The sequence below is a fragment of the Cydia pomonella genome, chromosome 15 (genome assembly GCF_033807575.1).
Source record: "Cydia pomonella isolate Wapato2018A chromosome 15, ilCydPomo1, whole genome shotgun sequence".
In the NCBI taxonomy this organism is placed as follows: domain Eukaryota; kingdom Metazoa; phylum Arthropoda; class Insecta; order Lepidoptera; family Tortricidae; genus Cydia; species Cydia pomonella.
In genome coordinates, this window is record NC_084717.1 from 8,706,888 (window position 1) to 8,729,981 (window position 23,094).

At 41.5% G+C, this 23,094-nt stretch overlaps 1 protein-coding gene across 2 annotated transcripts in view; it reads left to right on the forward strand.

Moving 5' to 3' along the window:
- Window positions 1-21,317, forward strand: part of LOC133525710 (serine/threonine-protein kinase SIK2) — a 67,089-nt gene extending 45,772 nt beyond the window's left edge. The window contains exons 7-10 of one of the 2 annotated variants that reach the window (XM_061862071.1): window positions 8,483-8,703; window positions 10,170-10,354; window positions 15,685-18,139; window positions 21,078-21,317. In XM_061862071.1, the coding sequence (XP_061718055.1) occupies window positions 8,483-8,703; window positions 10,170-10,354; window positions 15,685-18,139; window positions 21,078-21,176 (2,960 nt within the window). In that variant the 3' untranslated portion in view covers window positions 21,177-21,317. Of the gene's footprint in view, window positions 1-8,482; window positions 8,704-10,169; window positions 10,355-15,684; window positions 18,944-21,077 lie in introns of those variants that run through there. The other variant, XM_061862072.1, reaches the window with a different exon arrangement.
- Window positions 21,318-23,094: the final 1,777 nt, after the last annotated feature.

The window sequence follows — 23,094 nt, forward strand, 5'->3', positions numbered from 1 at the left end:
GGTTCCTCTGATCCTTCCGCTGGTCTGTGAGTAAGTGATTGTAATTACGACACTCCTAAGTTTCCTCTACTACAGTGCTATCGAGTGTTCGACTCTAATAGCCATTTGTAATATCTGGTCACAACCCTTAATAACTAAGCATAGGTACCTAATAGTTACACACACAATGTTTCCTCTGAGGCGAATGCTCCATCATGCTGTAGCAATACTACTTTAGGCCTGTGCCTCCGGCCTCTGCTGTTCTCGGGCACAAAATATCTACGGAACACAAAAACTGCGCTTGAAAAAAAAAACCTTCATCATTGTCTATATTTTCTTTCAAGGGTTATCTTATTCATATAGGTCACATATTATCGTAGGAAGAAAGAAAAAACACGGTAATCGGCTATCGGATACGCGCCACGAGCAGTCGTAGCATTGACGCAAATTAAGATTAGGTGCGTTAATCAGATAAAAGTACCTATAAAATCACCAACCAATAACAATGCACTTTTTTAGTAGTAAAATAAATATATTGTTCTAGTTGAAGGCTAGGTTTACTTATTATTATACGAGTACTTAAGTAATCGTAATAGGTTTTCTTTATTAGCACCCGTGATGAGTACAAATTTCCCGTAAATCGTGACGCAAAAAAAGTTTATCTTGTTCTATTTAATGCAATGGCTCTTTCACGCGAGGCAAACTCGTAATAGGTTCTTTTGACGTAACATAAAGAAACGATGATAAGTAACTTCTTTCAAATTATCGTAAGTACCTACCTACGTACCTTATCGATGACGGGGGTGCCAGAAATAGTCCGGGCGAGAAGTCCCGAGTGTCGATACTCCCGCTTTGACGCGCGAAACGTTAATGACTTTATATAAACATGTCTTATCTTAAAATAAAAGCTAGGTATCAACAGAAAAATAAATTCAAACTTCATTGCGGCATTTATCTTCATTTACTAAGAATGTTTCTAAAATTAATATCTAGTAGCGGTATCCCATTGAAAATACTGGCAACTTTTTTGCCTGTATTTTAGAATGAAATCTTTTAATCCCTAGACACAATTTGTTGTATTACTTTTAGCGTGTTCGCAGAAGTTGCCTGGATACATAGAGTATTTTATTCAGAGGTTGTTATAGGCCGCGTGTACTTCATTCTTGTAAGACAGGTGAAGGAACGTGCGAGGAATCTAAATTGCTGGTGAGATCTGTCGAATAACTACTCTAATAGGTATCATGTACCTCGGCACACTTACACATGTAACGTTAATTGATACAAGTACCTACAAACTTCAGTTATTTATATTTAGATGGATTAAAATACTTAGATACAATATAACCTCAAAGTGAGTAAAGTGACTAAGTGCATAATAAGATATGAGTACGTCATCGTGAAGTTAAAGCAAGTAATTTAAACTTTGCGTTGCGCAGCTAGTATATACGAGTATTTAAATACGAGAACGCATAGTTCTTTCCGAGAGTTTTCAGCGAGGAGTGCGAGGGGGATAGGTGCTTGGGCAAACAGCCGTGCCGCTCACTCGTGCTTAAGTATTACTCGCAATGCATGTGTAGCTATACAAGTAGTAGATACTGCTTCAATTATGTACTTAGCACACGTCCGACGTTCCCATGTTCACCAAAGGGTTTAATCTGGAATGCCTTTTACAAGCACGAAACGTTGCTAACGAAGGATTATCACCGCTTACGTTTATAGGACGCTACAGACGGATTGAGGTCGCTTGAAGGAGAAGCTCGCTCCCAAAGGCGCGCATAGAGTCGCTTGCCCCTGAACTCTTTAATGTTACTTATATATAATGTATTGACCGCCAAGGACAAAATAACGTTGCTACTACCGAGCACCCCTATTTATGAATAATTCAAGACGTCTAATGTTGAGTTCGTGCTTGGAAAATTTAGTCTTTAGAAGTTCCGATAATTTTCGCGCCCTAAGGGCGAACCGGATTTATTCTCCAAAGTGGGTAATGCTTGCCAGCCCAGATGCCCTGAAACTTTGTTGGGAGTTCTAAACTGGGCTATAAAACCTGTGTGGTTATGTTCTGAGTGGTTTTAGTTTAACTCGCTACTCGCAAATCGTTGGTCTGTGGAGAGTGCTCTATCGCATTAACTATTTGCAACTGGCGTAAAACATACAAACTTATAAATTGTATTTAGGTAGGTAGTCTCGGTATATTATTGAATAAATTGGATAATAAAAGAAATCTTATTTATAGCCGACTAACTAGACAGCAACTCTTAGTTTGCTCTTATATTATTTTTACGGATTTAGCTCCACTCTTCGCTAATTAATATACCTAATAGTGAAGGTCTGAGGTTCTTCGGAAAAAGAGAAGTAATTGTACTAATTGTGTCTATTTTTAAAATAATTAGTACTTGGGGATCAGCACGTTTATCACGTGCGTCACAATGTTTTAAATAAATAATGTTCATCTAAGGAATGTTAAAACGTGACAGCCCAAGTGAAATTCTAAATGAAATCAACAATTTGAACTAAAACCTAAATGGTATAGTTTTGACAAGTCGTAAATTCTATGTTTAAAAATACATTTCATATATATATATGTGTTTTAGTGTTTTGGCGTGGCGCTCAGCACGCACGCGACCTGTACTGTAGACAAAATGTCTCTCTTATACGTTAATATAGAAATCCTTGCGTGCCGCCTGGTTAACGCCTGAAAGTACATTCTCATGTGCGTATAATTAACTGTTTCTGTACATGCTCATCTATGTTAACAATTTCCTTTCGTTGTGCGAAACAGGCTTACAACGTCCATTACGTAAAATATTAGTAGGTTTAATTTGTATGCCTGTAGGTAAGCATACATACGTAACCAATACGTATCAAGTTTCCGTCTTTGGTTTTACAATAACTTGGTTCATTGTTTCTTTGCACGTACTTCCATTAGTGTTAGTACCGTAAAATCCATAAAGAGAGTCACGTTGCGAAAGTCTTAGAGAGCACGCAGACCTAATATAAAACCTAAAAGCAGATACCTAAAACGAGCCAAGTTATCTAAACAGGCACGGGCGTATTGTGCGCGGAATGTCGTCATACCGGAGGACATCATGAAAAATGTATTTTCTTTCAGAGTTGATCGCTCGGGAGGCGTTGACGTCACGCATTCTCGCCTCGTGAATTTTCAAACCGACGAGTATTTCAAATGTTTGCGAATGTCGTTAACGAGGGCACGCCTCGCGACGACTGATGTACAATGCGATGAAAATGTGTTATATATTCAATTTAAATCTTTCTCTGTTTACATTAAATCCTATTAAAACCTGTCGTAGTAAAAACCATTCTAAATGTCATTCCCGTTTTTTTCTATTCAGACACACCGATGCTTTGTTACCTTTTCCCTATTAGATGAGTGAAAAGGTTCTCCGGGGGTCGTTATAAAGGATTGTATCAGAAGGCTGTTATTAGGTAATGTTCGCGGTACATTTTCTTATTCGAAGAGGAAGTCATCATAACACATATTTAGGAGGCGTACTTAATGGCAACGATGTACCTAAGGCCCATTATTTGCAATGAGTCATCAATCTTTGTTTGAAATTCGCGGCTCCACAGCACATTACGAATGTATTTATTTAGGAACAAAGGTGAACCACCAAACTGTACGAGAGGAATAATTGTGGAACGTGGACGCTAATTTAAATTTTTGTTCATATTAAATCGACCAGATGCTCAAAGTCATGAGGCGAATTCAAATTTCAGTCCTATTGCACTCCAACAGTTTTACTATGGCGCTCATATAAGACAGTTTAAATTCAAATTTAAACAGTGTAGACACTGTTTCGTGGTTTCGCAGACAGTGTACCGGACGCTACGCGAGTAATGCGACGGCAGGCGATACCTATTAGGTGCTCTTTGTCGTAATTTCTTTTATTGCCTAAAATCAACATATGTTAAATAAGTTTATTCCCTCTAAGGAGTCTAAGGCGATTTAAGTAGTAGCCTAGCCTGCATGGCTTGCACATTTATATGAGCCTTTCATTAGTGTGTTAAAACATGCAAAGGTCTTTTGTAAATAGCGTAACCGATACGTATCGGTAGGCACCCTAGAACCCTACGACTAGTTACGCCAGTAATGGCATTATAAGTAGGTACAGCATACAACAATGTTTCGAACAATAAGTGCATTACGTCAATCAAGAAAGTAGAAGTTAATCTTGGTAAGCTTGTTACTATTACCATAAATACGGAGGTAATTACAGGTATACCTATAACAATAAACATAAGTACAATAACGTCTTTAAACTTCTAGAGGGTTTCAATAGCTTAGCAATGCATAATTGACAAGGTTCATTGTTTTCTAAATTAGCGTTTTTTGCTAATGTTCTCTACGTTGTTTATCTGATTTCTAATAAGTAGGTGACTTTGACTTTCTAAAGTCAAGAAACCATAATTAACAAGTCTGACATGACGTTAGATACAGAGTTTAGCGTCAACGGGCACGTGACTCTAACGTGGCTATAGGTACCGAGTTTGGGTATTGGCAGAAACTGAAGAAACCATCATTAGCATGTCTGAAATGCGTCAGCTCTCGTGTATGGCATGTTTACATGTATGTACTAGTTACTAGTCAGTTAACGATGCCGTGGAATCTTTTTTTATTACCAACTGCATGTCCAGCGATTGTCCATATTGTCTCGCCTAATGGCAATAAGTGACGATGAAGGCAAAGATGTAGAGCCTGGGCTATAACCGCGAAAATCGAAGTTCCTCAATTGCGGGCATTTTTCTCTCACTCTAATTACGTCTTAGTGAGAGTAAGAGAGAAAGATCCCCGCAATTTGCGAATTTCGATTTTTGCGGTAGGCCCCCTGTTCAGTAATTGCGCGGAATACCCACAGACGATTGAAGCGGATTCCATTCCTTAGCAATTAATCTACCAGGGATCAGCCAATACCGCCGCCCAGGCGCCTTGCCCGGTCGGCTTTCCATACTTACTATTAAATAACACCCGCACATTTTTCCCGCTATTGCGTCAATGGTCAAGCACAGCACGCGATATTTGCGTCCAAACGATTATTAATAGCATCGACTGGCGAATTCCACTACTCATCGACTTTATTTTAGAAGTAAAGGAAGGTAAATAAAATAGTACGAAATTACTCCCGGTTGATTCCCGGTTTGTTTTGTTTTCGTTAAATGCAGGATTTGGACGTGTGCGATCTAAATCCAGAGTGCGAAAACTGTTTGGCGAATATTTATAATCGAATTCGTCACTGCCGATCGAAACTATGTTTTGTTAAAGCTAAGTAAAGAGCGAGTTCTGCGATTAAAATATTTACATAAGATTATTTTTGGGGCGGTTTATTTATTTCTCAGCGAGCGTCATTCACTTGCAGCAGATGAAAGCAATTAATTTCCGATTGGATGACGCATGATCGGAATGAATGGACATAACACTAACGTATTAAAAGTAGACATTTTATAATTAAAACAGAATGCGTCTTCAAATCGCCTGACACACTTTAAACTAAGTACTTAGTCAATTTAGATTACGATAATAGCTTTAGGAACGTCGTATTATTAAAGAATACTTAAAATAATTTGTACAAAACGAATGGGGTATTTAGTTTAAAAGGAATAAGCGTTTAAGTTAATTCAATGTGCTAATAAGTAAAACCTACGTGGTGTGTCACGCCTAGGTGTTCTTGCAGGCAGCTTCGTGCGTCACTCGCAGATCGAATGCGTACTTTTTGTGCTGCCGTCAAACCTCACCTTGCGCGGTAATAATTCCATTATCAAGTTCATTCAGTTAGCATTAGGAACTAAATATAGTTCGAGCGCGTGTAAACATCTTTTGCTACCCTTATCCCTGTAGTTTTCCGCTTAAGAATACTCGAAACCACCTACTAGAATAGCTATACGTACTTACGAGTAAAACAAAAGTGGAGGACCGCGCAAAATCGCCTTTCCATACAAACGTGGTCCTCATTTTCCTCTCTGGATATAAACATGATTGAAAATATTCTGACACAAGTTGATGTATATCAATCACAGCTATGCCTAGTTTTTGTTTGATTTTGTTCGAATTTTTAATTATTGTAAGAGTTATGAGCATTTGCTAAATTGTGTGGGTTTGCTTCTAATTCTTATAATAATCATTAAATCGAGAAAGTATTTTCTATAATGTTAACATCCAGAGAGGAAAATGGGGACTACGTTTTTATGGAGAAGCGGTCGTCCCCTTTCCTCTTAAGGTATGTTTAACGTCCACCTAAATATTTAAAAAGCTATTAGTTGAAGACACTAATGTAGAACAGTTAAAATTTACACATTTTATGTCACGTTTAAATCAATGATTGAAAGGATATCATTGAAAGTTAACGTCGTGCGTTCATAATTGGGGAAATACGGATTTCTACTGTCCCCAAATATTTAATAATATTTATTTATGAATAATTAGGGCAATGTTGATCAAGATCTCTCGTATACGCACGTCGCTCAGACAGACTCAGAAAGGAAGAGCTTCACTTCTTTTGCTCGAGAATGTGTATAAACGTAAGAGATAGAAACCACGAAAGAGCTTGTAGGAGGTCTTCGCGTATCTTAGACGATCTGCACCACTTTAGTACAAAAAAAAACTGTTTCTAATTCGGCTTTCAGAACGAATTAATTATAAGAACTACGCTAACAATTAAGATAAGCCTAGATTGTTCAACAACTTATCTTAATTTGAATAGCTTTGTAGAGTCTACACTTACTATTTATGCGTTGAAAACCCTCACGCTTCCCACTGAATTAGGACCGTCTCTTCCAGTGTCATGAATATCGCATGACGTCAATGTATCGCGGCCCCTGACCTTTCCATGCTTTCTATCACCTTGACTGATACACCCTTAGCTTACCGAGCGTTTGCTTGAATCGAACAAATATAAAACATGTTCACATTGTTAATAACAAAACAATGTATAATTGGAGATCAGCTTTATACTGGCTTTCCTGAACTTACTTGACTTTTGGTGAGCAATGGGAATTGCAAACCTTGTCGTGTCACAACGCCACCACCATGACGTACAACTAATACTACTTTTAGAACCTCCAAATCATATTCACAGCATAGTTTCTCATTATTATTTTGGGACCCTTTTAACCCCCGACGCAAAAAAAGGGGTGTTATATGTTTGTCGCTAATGTCGGTCTGCCTGTGGCATCGTAGCTCTCTAACGGATGGACCGATTTTATTGCGTTTTTTTTTACGTGAAAGCATGTTTCCTTGCGGTGGTTCGACGTTTGACAGATATATATCCAGCAGTTTGAAGAGTGTCAGCTCCTTTCCAAATGATATAAGGAAATTTTGGCATGAAATGGATTTTCTTGGCATACCTATAACGTAGGGGATTTTTAATTTGTGTAGTTTAATAGTGATATTTCTACCGAGCTATATCATGGCGGGTAGCGATGCGGGATAACTAATGTAACGCTGCCAATATCACGGATGACTTGTTGATTGGGTGTAGGGGTTGCACTGAGTAGTTACGTAACTTAGATTAAAAGTAGATGTTAGCTCAGTATTCCCTGCGATTAAGTTTCCGAGGTGACCTACTTTATGTGGAGGTGGATAATGTCGTAAATGTATAATTTAGGTATTTCAATATGCCTCCATAAATATTATTTTTATCTAATTAAATGTGAATGAACTTTAGGACGTCCGAACAGCTGAAGGGTGTTTTAAAAGACTTATTTAAGCAACGTAGGTAGAGCTCCTAATAATATTTTTTTAAGAATACTCAATGGAATTAAAAAGTTACCAGCAGGTTCTTGCGTCCTAAGTGGGTAGCGCACGGCGGCGACCTTTGTCCTTTTAACTTTGGGCTGTCGTATTAGTGATTAGTGACACGGTTTCGAGCCTAGGGATGAGGCTACTAGACTAGATCCCTTTTACGGATTACTCGAGCGTAGGTAATCAAAAACCATTTTTAATTTTAGAGAATATTGGTTGATGTCAAGACAATACCTGAGCGAATACCATAAGAGTCAATAATTTAAAAATAAAGAAAATTACCTACTACCTGCCTACTACCTAGTTATTGTGTGAAATCGTACTTTTGGGCCACTAGTTAAGACGAACGTTCATTTAAACCAACTTCAAAAAGGAGAAAATTATCAATTCGACCGTTTTTGTATGTATGTTATTTCAGAACTCTGTCCTTTATAAACCGATTAAAAATGGTCCTGTTTTTGTTCAAAACCCAGTTCTGATGATGGAATGAAATTCACGAGGAATTCCTCAAATCTTATTGGCATACAAATAATGATATTCGTTTTTTCATCAACACCAACTTTGGTTGATAAAATAAAATATGTTCCGTTTTATATGTGCTAGCAACTGATATATTTGAAGCCGGTGTCAAGCAAAATATATAAGTATACTACTCAATAATACCGACAAACAATTAATGGACAGCTTCCTTTCCTTTTATCAACCCGCACCAGGTATGAATATTCACAGTTTTTTTTCTGTTTACAGATTGCGAATCGTTAATCCGCAAGATGCTAGTCCTGGAGCCGATGAAGCGGTACACGATTGAGCAGATCAAGAAGCACCGGTGGATGGCAGCGGAGCCTTACACGGCGCCCGCGGCGGCGCAGGACCCGGCGCGGAGTCCCGCGCACGTGCCCTCGGACCCTAACGAGCAGGTGCTCAGGCTCATGCAGAGCTTGGGCATCGACCCTGTTAAGACCAAAGAGGTAGGCTCAAATATTATGCCCGACCTATTAAACTGACAGTACCTAGCTTGAGAGCTACTCTCAAATCTCTCAATATAGATAGGATCTAGTGGGACACTGAAAATCTGTCGTTTCGGAATCCGGGGAAGAGCCCCAGTGACTATTCTTCATACCCTTAAGAGATATTCTCAGGCTTATGACAGCTCAGAGATTGGCCCAAGGAAGATCAAAGACGGTGGCTTCGAATTCATACAGACCACAACAGATTTAGGACCATAGGTGATTACCTGTCGATTGACCAGGGCTTAAGTAACTCAACAGTGAACAACTAAAACAAAAGTTTGTAAAAAAGTTGGAACAGAGAAGCACATTTTTATTTAATTGTCATTAGGGACAGTAGTGCCAGGCGTTCAAGCAAATGCAAAGGCCACAGCCCACATAAAACACCTAATGACATAAAAAAAACATCAGAATATAGCACGCTCTCGCACGATTGAATAAAGGTAAACTTTATTCAAGTATTCGTGTGGGATAACGTGTTAAATTGTCTCTAGACTGTGTCTGAGACTATAATATAATATATTGTCTTTGCGTATACAGGTGTAACTATATGTATTTAATACGTACTCCATGTTGACCCAGTCTAAAGTTTTTAAAGACACGCGCGTAACAGAACAATGTCAGGCTCTCTGTATGTTACGATTGTTGCTTTCTACTAATGATTTCTAGGTGACACGTCGGTATTTGCTAGCGCGAGTTGAACCCTAGCAAGGTCAGTGACGTTTACGGAGCGACGGCTTAGTGCCAACTGCAGATGGATGACGTTCGGAGTTCAACTTAACCTCTTGTTTCTTGCTAACAAAGAGACGGCTCTTAAAGAAATCACTCTTGCATAGATTGTTTGTATGTTATTGCTTAAAAATTGTAGAACTTTCTCGGAACTGTTTAGTACCAAATGGTATGAGCTCTGGAAGGAGTTTCTACGGATCTGTATAGTATACATATAACCCGCATAGTACTTACTGTTATTTATTTGCTAATCATAATTGACCCTTATCACGGCAGTAGAGAAAAAGGTCCGAAAAAGGGCGGTGTCTCACACAAGTTACCATAACAGGCGGGTCCACACAGAGCGAGCATACGTGCGAGGCAATTTCCTCGCGCACAAAACGGCCAGTGTAGATGTGCCTCAGCCGAAGCAGCGTGCGCGTTTTCCTCGCCCAAGCGCACCGCCTTGGCCGAGGCACGTCTGCACTGGCCGTTTTGTGCGCGAGGAAATTGCCTCACCTAATGACAAATAGCTTTTCGTAACGTTGGAATTACGTACTGCAATCAAAACTAGATGCAATCCTGTACTCTACTCTGCTCTCTCTATTATATCGTAGAGCTTAATCTGCTCTGTCAGATCCATGGGAGTGACGTAAGTTTTTCCACACAAATAATTCTAATTTCCTATCAATTCTAAATTGTTATCAATTATTTTCCAGAGCCTCCGCTCAAATAGCTACGACCACCACGCAGCGATCTACCTTCTCCTGCTAGAACGGCTGCGAGCCAGGGCTGCAAGTGGTTCAGTAAGCCAAGATAGGAGACCCTCGCGGCGGCCGTCTTCCGTAGCCGACCAAGCGCTCGTCAGGGAACTGCATGACGCTAGGAGAGAACAGCAGAATAGGTAATTAAAAACCTTACATATCTTCTCCGTATTCATCCAAGCGCTTGCCAAGGAGTTTTAAATAGTTCTATAATTTTGATCTACTAGATTGAGTGCCATCTGTTGTTAAAAATAAGTTGGTTCAAGGCACAAAAAAGTTTGAGTCGATTAGGGACCGTGCGCGTTGGAGGGTCTGCCATCTTGTGGCCTGAATCGGTACCATAAACATGTATACTCGTATTTACACGTCACTTGTTTACTTGTACACAATAGGTTCTGCCATCTTGTGGGCTACATCGGAACAATAAACATTACATTTACGCCTCGCGCCAAAAATCTGACGGCTCCTGTGCTGTCTCCTACAGTTCATGCACGCTCCTTATATTCTGGCAAGCCAGCTTTGTCAATAGAAAAAGGCGGTAAATTTGAAAAATGTAGGCGCGAAGGATTTTTATTAAATTATTAAAACTTTACATTTTGGGGCAACACCACATACCACAACACAGGCCTATAATTTATAAATAATGGCAAAGTGCCCTAACTAACCAATTAACCAAAATTACCTAGCGGTCATCACTAAGGTAATCAGATTGTTTGAGTATGAATGTGATTCTGCGTAGATTAACTAAACTACACGAGCACTAAACGAGTACTTATAAAGGTCATATTTATTTTAATACTAAGCAATCTTCGATGAATACTCCGGAAAGACTTGTATATGGTAGTCATGTAATTTGTTTTGTTTTTTTTTTTGTTCAAAGTGCCTGAACTGTCCCCGCTGTGTAAAGGTCCTCCTCTTCCTTTTATGGGACATGCGCTCGCATCGACGGCCGGACGCAACTGAGGCGCGCGCAGGCGGCGCGCACGTATTTATGCAGCGGTTGGAGCGAGATGGAAGACAGGGCGTGCTACTCTCGCAAGCGACATTCTCTGCGGTAGTCCTGAATTGCTGTATTTTCTACTACCCACTTCATGCAACCGGCGATTGTGAGCGGGATAGAAGATATGCCATCGCACTCTAGAGAGGTGCGATTTACGTCAAAGGGTAGATTGGATTCTGTAGTTCTAAGATACCTACCTTTCTATTTTTTCGTAGGTTTAGGAATAGTTTATAAGACGACGATACGTTTTAATAAATGTTCATTATTTAACTGACTATACCGCTGTTTATACTTGACTCCTCCTGCCTGGACCCCCATAATTGGTGACCCCGACGTGATGTACAAGTACGCACAGTTCTTTCTGTCAACAACGAGTCATCGCTAGATATTCTCGCCGCCATGGCCGACAAGATGTTAGAGCACGCCGAGCCAGTCACCGTTGCTGCAGTCACACGAGCCACAGATTTTCAAGCCCCGCAAAGCAGCGAAAACACAGAGAGAGAAGTTAGTTTTTTTGAGAAGTTATCCCAGAAGCTCGACAATTTAACACTCGAAATTGCAGCCCTTCGGTCCGGCGGCCGGCAACGCTATCGCCGTCCCTTTCGCTCTCGCAGCCGTTCCCGTTCGAGATCTATGTCGGCGCATGGAACTTCACGCAAGCCCGGTGATCCTGGATGGCTGTGCAGATATCACTTCAGATTCGGAGACAAAGCACGAAGATGTGAATCGCCGTGTAGCAAGAAGACTAGCTCATCGGAAAACTAATGCCTACACCGACTCTGGCGGGCCTCGGTGTACCTCCAGTCAGCAACCGCCTTTGTGTCATCGATCGCAACTCTCGAGAACGTTACCTCGTCGACACTGGCGCCGAAATATCAGTACTATCGTCGCATCACAAGAAGAACCAGTTATCAAGCACCTACAAGCTTTACGCCGCAAACGACACGCCGATTAAGACCTATGGAGAGAAAACAATCACTCTTAACTTGGGGCTACGGCGCGACTACCGTTGGACGTTTATCGTGGCTGCCATCAAGACCTCAATCCTCGGAGCTGATTTCCTTCGGCACTACAAGCTGCTACCTGACCTAGATCAAAAGAAGCTCATCGACAAAACCACTAAACTCCAAGTCAACGCATTAACAGTTCGAAGTACTCAAGAAACCGTCTATTTGATCAGCAGCAATCAAGCCTACTACGAGATTCTCAAACAGTATCCTAATGTACTACGACCAATGTCTTTGAAAACGCCGGCCAAGCATAACGTGCAGCATTTCATCGAGACTACGGGCCCCCCACTCTTCGCCAGGCCACGCCCACTGCCGCCCGACAAGTATGCAGCGGCGAAGGCCGAATTCGAACGCTTGATGGAAATGGGCATCTGTCAACCCTCAAACAGCCCCTGGGCAAGTCCGCTGCACGTTGTCAAGAAAAAAGATGGTTCTCTACGTGTCTGCGGCGATTATAGACGTTTGAACGCCGTAACACAACCCGATCGCTATCCTTTACCTCGAATTCAAGATTTTACGTACCAGTTGCACAACAAGAAGATTTTTTCAAAATTAGACCTGAAGATGGCGTATTTTTGGATCCCCATGAACAAAGAAGACGCGCAGAAAACTTCAATAATCACACCGTTCGGGTTGTTCCAGTTTAACTCAATGACGTTCGGGCTCCGCAACTCAAGCCAAACATTCCAACGATTCATGCACGACGTTCTACGAGGCATAGATGGCTGTTTCTGTTACGTCGATGATCTTCTCCTGTCCTCTGAAAATGAAGAAGAACACAAAACACTGCTTCGACAAGTCCTGGAACGCCTAGATAAATACGGCGTAACTCTCAATGTCGATAAATGCGAGTTCGGACGAAGAAAAATCAACTTCCTTGGCTATGAAGTATCACCCGACGGCATCAGTCCCACTCAAGAGCGGATCGAAGCAATATCGAATTACCCAAAGCCGAAGACAGTCTGTGAGCTGAGAAGATTTCTAGGCATGTTAAATTTTTACCGTGACTGCCTACCACATCAAGCGGAACTTCAGTCTCAACTCAACAAGTATCTGCACAACTCCAAGAAAAATGACAAGACTCCTATCGAATGGAACACCGAGTCAGATGAAGCTTTCAAGAAATGCCGCCAAAGCATATTGGAAGCAACTACGCTATCGTATCCAGTTCACGGCGCTCCTCTATGTATCATGAGTGATGCATCAGACCACAGCGTAGGAGGATTGGTCCAACAGAAAGTTGATAATGTTTGGAAACCGCTGGCATTTTTCTCGAAGGCACTGAGTCCGACGCAACGCCGCTACAGTGTGTATGATCGCGAACTCCTAGCGATTTACATGGCTGTAAAGCACTTCAGACGACTTATAGAAGGCAATGACGCCATCGTCTACACGGACCACAGACCACTTACGCACGCACTTACGCGAGCACCGAGCAGCAGCGACACTCCGAGACGCGAGCGCCAACTGCACTTCATTAGTCAATTTTGTTCGAGCATCCAGTATATCCCAGGCGACAAAAACAACATCGCTGACGCCTTATCAAGAATCGAAGAAATACAATGTCCGTCCGCAATAGATTTCGACAAATTAGCCACCGACCAGCGCACCGATGAAGAACTAACAAAATTGAAAACTCAAGAAAATCTGAAGTTCACTGAAGTCACACTACCAGCCATCAATCGACCAATCACGTGTGAGCTCTCAACTGGCACACCGCGACCGTACCTACCTATCGCTTATCGTTATGCGGCCTACAAAGCGCAACACGATATAAGCCACTCAGGTGTACGCGCAACGAGGAGACTTATGGCATCTAAGTTCTTTTGGCCAGCAATGAACAGAGACGTCGCACTTTGGACTCGAGCATGCATTGGATGTCAACGAGCTAAAATACATCGTCACGTGATCCCACCTATCGGAGAGTTCCCGCCATCTCAGCGTTTCGAGCATCTGCATATCGATATCGTGGGACCCCTAAGAATATCAAATGATTATCGATATTGCGTCACAATGATCGACCGCTGCACGAAGTGGCCCGAGGCAATACCAGTACGCGACATAACAGCTGAAGTTGTCGCTAAAGTCCTGTACGAGCACTGGATTACGAGATTTGGATGCCCGCTACGCATCACGTCAGATCAAGGTCGTACCTTCGAGTCGAACCTTTTCAACGCTCTCCTGAAGAAGCTTGGGACCACAAGAATACGTACTACTGCCTACCACCCTCAGGCGAATTCTCAAGTGGAGAGGCTACACCGCACTTTGAAAGCCGCTCTTATGGCAAGGGGCGAAAGTTCAAGATGGTCCGAAGAGCTGCCTACAGTTTTATTTGGATTACGAGCCGCATTACGCAGCGATAACAACCTAAGTCCTGCATTGATGACGTATGGATCCCCACTACGCATGCCAGCTGATTTCTTCGTACCTACAAAGTCGACGATTGAAGATGCAGAGTTTGTACGACGTTTGTCAGAGATAATGTCATCACTTGTTCCTGTAACCCGGACGCACGCCACGCAATGGAGACCTTTCGTGCATAAGGACCTTGCGTCGTGCACTCACGTATTCGTGCGTAATGACACCGTGCGACCCCCGCTCACACCACCATATGATGGCCCGTTCGAAGTCCTCAAACGCTACGACAAGTATTTCAAGATACAAATGCCACAACGAACTACTGTCGTCACTATAGAGCGTCTGAAGCCAGCCTACATCTACAATGAAGACGTCACAAGCGACAGCCAGACTCCTGCATCTAGCCCAGACACTCAGACGTATGTGACGAGATCGGGCAGAGTCACGAAACGTATTCGCTTCGCTTGAGAGGGAGTGCTATGGGACATGCGCTCGCATCGACGGCCGGACGCAACTGAGGCGCGCGCAGGCGGCGCGCACGTATTTATGCAGCGGTTGGAGCGAGATGGAAGACAGGGCGTGCTACTCTCGCAAGCGACATTCTCTGCGGTAGTCCTGAATTGCTGTATTTTCTACTACCCACTTCATGCAACCGGCGATTGTGAGCGGGATAGAAGATATGCCATCGCACTCTAGAGAGGTGCGATTTACGTCAAAGGGTAGATTGGATTCTGTAGTTCTAAGATACCTACCTTTCTATTTTTTCGTAGGTTTAGGAATAGTATATAAGACGACGATACGTTTTAATAAATGTTCATTATTTAACTGACTATACCGCTGTTTATACTTGACTCCTCCTGCCTGGACCCCCATACTTTCCACGCCTCACTCCTGTCTTGCTGGCGTCGACCTCCCGCAACCTTCGTACTGAGCTATGAGAAGCAGCATTTTTTGGTTGGGAATTTCGGATTTCCCCATTATAAGCTCGCGTTTTGAACGACTTGAGGTTAGGATCAACTAACATAATTAATAAATAAACCCTTATTTAAAACTCTAGTTATTGATGAATATGTTTTTAAGTCGGCCTTTTGCTTGCTTACAGAATATTACACACCGGTGATCCTCAGTCGCGAGAGTTTAGCAGAGTGCCCCCTATGATATCCGCCACCTCAGCCGACTCGTCCTCCTCCGAAACCCAACGCCTACTGTCTCTAGCGGGCGTCAACATGACTGAACAAAGACTGCTCCAACGAAACTCCGACCCCTCGGATACGCACAGGAGCTTTCTAGTCGGCAACCTCGACGTAGGCTCAAGTCGAAATCATGAAACAGAATCCACGAGGCTTCTCTCCATGAGAAACAATGACGTCACTCAGTCCACGCAGAGGCTAGGTGCCAAGTTAAACGACGGCGTCCCGACACACAGGCTGCTAGCTTCTACTTACGAACAGCAGCAGAATATCCTGAAACAATCCAGTGAGGACTGCCGGAGACTTCTCCAACAATCGACCACGGTCGGACCTGACACCGGCAAGAACACTGCCGACGGCACTAGGCTCTTAACGTCATCGAGTTTTGATTCCAAATGTGCGATAGACGGCGGAAGAAGTTCGTCAGCGACAGATCACAATCTAATAGCCAACTTCCTTCAAAATTCTGCGTCGGCAACTAATTTTAGTGTAGAAACTATGAAATTGCCAAGTTCGACGACGTTTACTATGTGTTCTGAAGCAGCCAAACTTATGAATACCTTGCAACAGTCTCCTTTACCTCTCAAAGGGACTGTGAACTTAAGTACTAGTCCAATACCAACGCAGCTAGCGGAAGCTAAACTAGGCGTTTTAGAGCAACCTAAGCCTCTTGAATCGAGTAGGCTCGTTTCACAAGCGCAGCAACAAGATCTCAGTCGCTTGCAATCTAGCACACCGCCATTCAAAGACTACATTAATCATCATCTCCCAGCCTATTCGTATTTACAAAGCACAGTATTGCCTCCTATATCTAGCTCCGATGGAAACGCCACGACGTCCACAGCAACTAGTGAGCTGATTCCAAATACTCTGTACAGGCCGGATAGCAAGTTTTCATTGAATAGGTACACTACAACGCAAACGTACTCCGGTCCGAATCTTCAAAGTAACGCGACAGATGCGACAAAATTTCAACAGCAGTATTCATCGTCGACGGATGAGGGTTGCGAGACGGATATGGAAGACGTCGCGAGCGTTCCGAGTGGAGTCCAGAATCGTCTTAGCTCCTACGCTAGTTCCAGCTCAAGCAGCGGCGTCGTAACTTTCTTCAATAATAAAAGCCTCAGCCAAAACCTCAGCTGTGATTCGTCCCAAAGCAATTTCTCCACGTTCGAAAGCCTCGACTATCAGCTTTCGGACTGTTCAAGTGAACTAGCAAGTAGTCTTCCCAGTTGTACGTCGAACGAGGATAAGCTGGCGTACGAGAACAGCTCCCTTGTTAACACTAGTCCGATGCACCCCTGCGTGTATATCTCTTCGTATAATAGTAAAACTCCGGGAATAGGTTCCATTGCAAGGCATAATCCGTTGAACTATCAATCTGCTAATAAAAATAACACACGGGCGATGACTCGTAGCCCTGTCGACTTCAGAGAAGGACGACGAGCCAGCGACGGACTGGTCGCACAACAGGTGGCGCAGGCCAACGAGCAGCAAGTTACCACCCTAGCTTTTAATAGCCAACGGTTAAATGAGAATTGTAAAGCTAAAGGCGTCTTAGAGCTCCATCTAGTCCAAAAAGAAGCCCAGAAGTTAAAAACACAGTATCAATCTTCTATTCCGGCGGAGGAAATGACACAAAGGCAAATACAGCATAATCAATTCGCGGCATCCTTCAGCCCTCATTACTTAGACACGAAGAATCCGACGCCCAAACGGATCAGTCTCCCCGAAACGTTCAACTACTCTAGTACCTCGCCGCCGATGCCGGCCAGCCCCAAGATGGTCGCCCAACTGCAGGAGCCTCCCGAACTGCACGGCGCCGCGACGCAAGCCAAACCGCCGCTGCAGCAACAGCTAATGCAGCACCGGCTCTTCCAGCAAAAACGACAGCTTCTTCAGAAGCAGATGACGCCGCCCAACGTGTCCGCGCACGACATCGGCGCCCTGCACTCGCTGCAGGTCGGCCTCAGCCGGCGCCAGATGCTCAGACAGCAGAGCTACAAGATCGCCCAGCAGCAGCAGATCCTCCCGCCCCTTCCTCTGACGGAGACCGAGAACCGCGACCTCCTCGCGTTCCAGGCGATAGTCGAGGGGCCCAACCGGTCGCCGAAGCACAAGGAGGACGAGGATCTGGCGAAGTTCGCGTACCAGGGCTCGATGGAAATAAGCATAATGAATAAAGATAGACTAGGGAACGAGACGTGGTCGAACCTGCCGTCGAGCTTGCAGAGCGCGTGCCAGATCTCGGAGCGGCGCGAGGCGGGCGGGGACGCCGCGCCGGGGCTGGCGGGCGGGGACGCCGCGCTGTGGCCGGCGCAGTGGAGCGGCGGCGCCGGCCTGTTCCAGCCGCAGCCCTGCTTCCAGGTATTCCAACAGATCAACTAGCTAGATCTCCGTAGATTAGTATTGCACGACTGTCGAGCCGTGGCGTTTCGTCGCGTCATCGTCACCGACTGCACGGTAGCGCTGAACACGTTTTGTAGCATAATAATTATAGTGATGAAATCTAGTGTAATTGTTGCCGGTATGAAATTTTCGTATGTGGGTGCATGACTTGACGTAATCGCGCAGTACTTATGATATTACTGACGAGTGCATGACAATAATTAGTGCGTAGACGATTTCGTTGACGTGTGACCGTCGTGACGGTCACCCGTTGTCGAGGATCAATCGACAACTGAAAACATTAATAGTGTAGTTAAAAGTATCAATATTAAGAAAGTGAATTTATGCACTCGATTTGAAAATTATAGTTTTAATGAAGCTGTAAATTTTGTACTCAAATGCATTAAAAATAACTGAAATTTTCATTCCTTATTGAGACGAAGAAGATATTTCATCACATTAACTATTATTCCATTTACTTGCCAAGTATTTAATGTAAAAAAAGTTGCATTTCACGTGTATATTTTATATGAACATCACATTGCATTAAGAGAATCCTATGTTTATACTATTTATTATTTAATGTTCTTCCATGATTATTATTTAGAATAAGTATGTATTTATTTATAATATTTATGGAAATTTTAAGTTTAACTTTGTTTCCTTTGTGAAAGTTGTATATACATTTTGTGATTATTTGCAGATAACTATCATAGTTACGTATGTAAGATGTGACAGCTTTACTTAGAGAAAGTTTTATTTAAATAAATGTAATGATTTTCAGATTCATTGTTTTATTTTGTCACCGTTATTAGTTAGCTTTTTGAATACATTGCATGAAAATAAGCATCAGTAGCAAACATAGTTGGTTATCAGTCAATGGTTATCATCTGTCATTTGTTTGTGGTGCACCGTTGACACCCACTAGAATTTAACAAGAAGTTATGAAGATGTATTTATTCAATTCAATATATTAGGGCTAATTTAGACTATGAGAGAAGTCGCATACGAGATTCATTACATAATTATAATCATAATTCATTATGTAATCTTAGAAGGTGATGAACGTTAGAATACTGGTCACTTATTGACAAACTACCTATATTCAGGAGACATAACCATACATACATACCTATAAGCAGGATCAACGCTGCGCATTAAGTAGAATAAAAGAAATTGTTTCGTACCAGTATTAGTAAGATTTAAGCTTTTTTCTTCTAGTGAACAAAAAGTGTTTATTTGTTAACGACATGCATGGACAATTTTTAAGCGTCATTACCGTTTAGTTACTTTTGAAAAATTGTATCTCACTCAAGTATGACAATGGATTTTTCTTCATTTGCTGTCATAACAGTTAAAGAGGTTCTATTTTTATTAATAAGATGTTGCAGGGTGCTTACCAAAAAAGTTAAAAACAGGGAAAAAGTGTGATTATTTCTCTTACATACGTAGTGAACGATTCATTAACATTTACTGAGTATATAGGGTTGGTCCTGCTCACGTCTCATTAGTCATCCTGTATAATATAATAATTTACTTCGCCTTAATTGTGCAAGTACGGCTTGGCTAATGAGGAATAGCACAATCGAAACAGGACCAACCTCGAAATCTCGAAAACAGTCCTGAAATTTTATATGTATATAAATTAAAGGCCCCTTATTCATGTCCATACCATTTGACGTTTCGGGCCTCGAGGAATCGCAGCCATCTTTTAAAATGTGTACCATCCTGGAGAAATTCGCGTTTTACTCAAAATCTACGTTATCTGGGAAAATATGGTGTAAGACAACATTAAAGCTTATTAAATTCTACACAAAATAGTCTAGATATCTTTGCGGAAAAAATACATCTTGTTATAGAAAATACTTGCTGAACCCAGATTTAGCGCTTATACCCTTTCAGGGGATATTCTCTCAAAAGGAAACTTGTAGGAATATGAATTCTACTTTTAACCATACATTTGTATATTATGATCTACCCTAAATATCAAATGGTGTGGGCATGAAAAAGGGGCCTTTAATTTATATACATACCAAATTTCAGGACTGTTCCAGAGATTTCGAGGTTGGTCCTATTCCGATCGTTCTAGAAAGAAATGCAGCACTTTTATTGGGCAATTAGGGCCAAGAGAAGTGAATTTCAAGCAGCATATATGCTCGTCTCACGTCTTTATCATGTTCATCCGTCAAATGCCGTGCCTATTTGGAGCCGAATTTCACCTACTCAACTCCTTGTTTGACTGTCAGTAAATAAATAGCCTAGAAATAGCTTTCTAATTATATATATAATGTGACCCCTGGCATATAGACGTAGGTATTATGTCAGGATATTGGTAGCTATTCACCGCATAAAAGTCCTAGATATGGTAAGTAATTGCATAATATGTACTAGTTTTCAAGTCCAAATGCGATTTTTGTCGAAGTCCTATTGGTTGTATGTGCTATTTGCGGTGAATATTTAGCCGTTTTATCGTCATTATTTTTACCACGGCCACAATAACACTTTAATTCTATGTATGATACTAAATATTAATGTTCATGATGAAAAAACTACGCAAAAGCTAGATGTTCACCCTCGCTCTACATTACACTAGGACGGTTTTCTGCTAGTTTGTATTTGTATTAGTCTTCTAATTAGTTTATGTAGCTTCAGATTCCATAGTTAAAATAATAATACAGCGAATTTAAATTTTTCATACAAAACTTGTTTTTGCTCTATTTCATTTGTTTTATAAAATTCAGCTATATAAACTAATTTCAGCCCTCATTTTATATGCAAAGTTTCATTACAATCCAACACGTAGTTTTAAAATGAGAACTAAACTCCATTTGTATGGGAAGGTGAAATTCGGCCGAGCTTGCTGGGGACTCTTAAAACACCTCAAGAGATGTAGTCACACGATCGTGTCTAATTGCAGTCAAACTGGCAGGGCCATAGCCTGCCACCCACTGCGGGAATGCTGCCGCTCAGCGAGAGCCCCATACTCGAGCTAACGGAGCAGATGGAGTCAATTTAAAAGTTTTGTTTAAGTATAATATGTTAACGGCACCAATCATGGGACATTTAAGAGAAAATTTGGAGTATTTTTGATATTTCACCGACATCTGTATAATTTCTACCACTTTATGCTTTAAAAATTGAATGTACTATTCGTCCTCTATGTTTTCTATGTATTTAATGAAAGCTACGGCAATTGGTTTCAATATTATTAACCAATTAAAACTATTGTTTTTTGCTCCTGTCATGGGATGTATGGCGCCATTAATTTTCAAACTAACAAATATCAATGAAAAATTAAACTTAAGCAGCTCTTTGGCTCTTGTTTATGCTAAAATGTTGCCAGCGATTAAAAACTCATGGTAAAAACATGTTTTACAGGATTTGTCCATACCATCACATTACTGGTGCCTGGTGGCCTACCGCGAAAATCGAAATTCGCAAATTGCGGGGATCTTTCTCTTTTACTCTAACTTTAAAACGCAATTAGAGTGACAGAGAAAATTGCCCGCAATTGACGAACTTCGATCTTCGCGGTTATAGCCCTGTTCCATTATAGGGGTGTTTACTATAGTAGTTTTATTTAGCCTCGTATCGTAAGGCCTAAGGCTCAGTTCGTTACGTTCGTTACCCAAGTAGCACAAAACTGCATTATAAGGTATCACAAACTGTTCACGTCGGTAACTTTAGCATTTATATAGAGTTATAATATGACATCCCAACTGCAATAGCTGAAAATTAAGCTATCGTCTGTATAATAACGTTATTACGCATCACCACTGCACAACTGTATTGCTGCAAGCGTTAATATGGGAAAACAGTTCTATATTATACAGCTTTTAGCAATTAATGGAACTGAGAGCTGAAATGTGGAACTGTAAGCTGTATTGGCGCATTTTTGTGGGCTTTAACTAAGCTATATTCTGAATAAGACGCCACAAGTGTACCCTTAGACGCTTGCATTTTAAGAAAGAACATGTGAACTACTATATTGCAATCAGTTATTCAGTGATATCAATTAACAATGATATAATGCGCCTGGGTGCATATAGTGGAACTTTAGTAGTGTTAATCAGCTTATTCCATGCAATAATAATAACAGTTATAAAGCCCCCATGATCGCTTTGGATGAATTCATATACTTCTGAATTACAGCAACCTGCTGGTTATTAGATCACATGTGGCTTGTGAACCCAATTGGAGCTGAATACTTGTACCAGCGTGGGCTATTAATCTGCTAATGTAGTTATAAGATCTTATAGACTACATTTTTATCGCCTCATAGTTATTTATTAGTTACTCGTCACCAGCGTGGCGATATTGTGATCTGGAAACAGAAAAGGAAAACTGGCGGAATACGCCGAAAAATTAATAGAGAATTTTTGAAATCCCTAAAACTCGTACGGAGAGTTTAGTAGTTCATTGCTAACTGTGCCACTATTTGCGTACAATGCGGCCCACAATTATGCTATACACAAATCAATAACTGATTTGTATGACACAAGATCTCGCCGTGTCAGCTCTTTGCTGACTTATGTACTACGGGTGGACACTTAGACAGTTCAGTACTAGTCAATGTACCTCGAGTGAACACTGAAATAGCTTCTACCATTTTATCGTGGTTAATACGGTACACATTAGTGATCTGCCATTTTTTTTAGATTTCAATGTTATATATTATTCATTTATCCTAATGAAGCCAACGAAAACGACACCGGATTTGTGTAGGAAACTGGATGATTTTATGAGTAACAGCTTATCGTCAATTTATACGAGTATTATGAATAAAAAAGTATTCTTTGTTCATAACATCGACTTATTTAATACTAAAATTTTCAAGTAAACAGTGATATTTTGGGGGCGCGTGTAAAATTTATCTACAATCATATACTATTTGACAATAAAATTTCTTTCCCATTTGAAATTCACACACATGG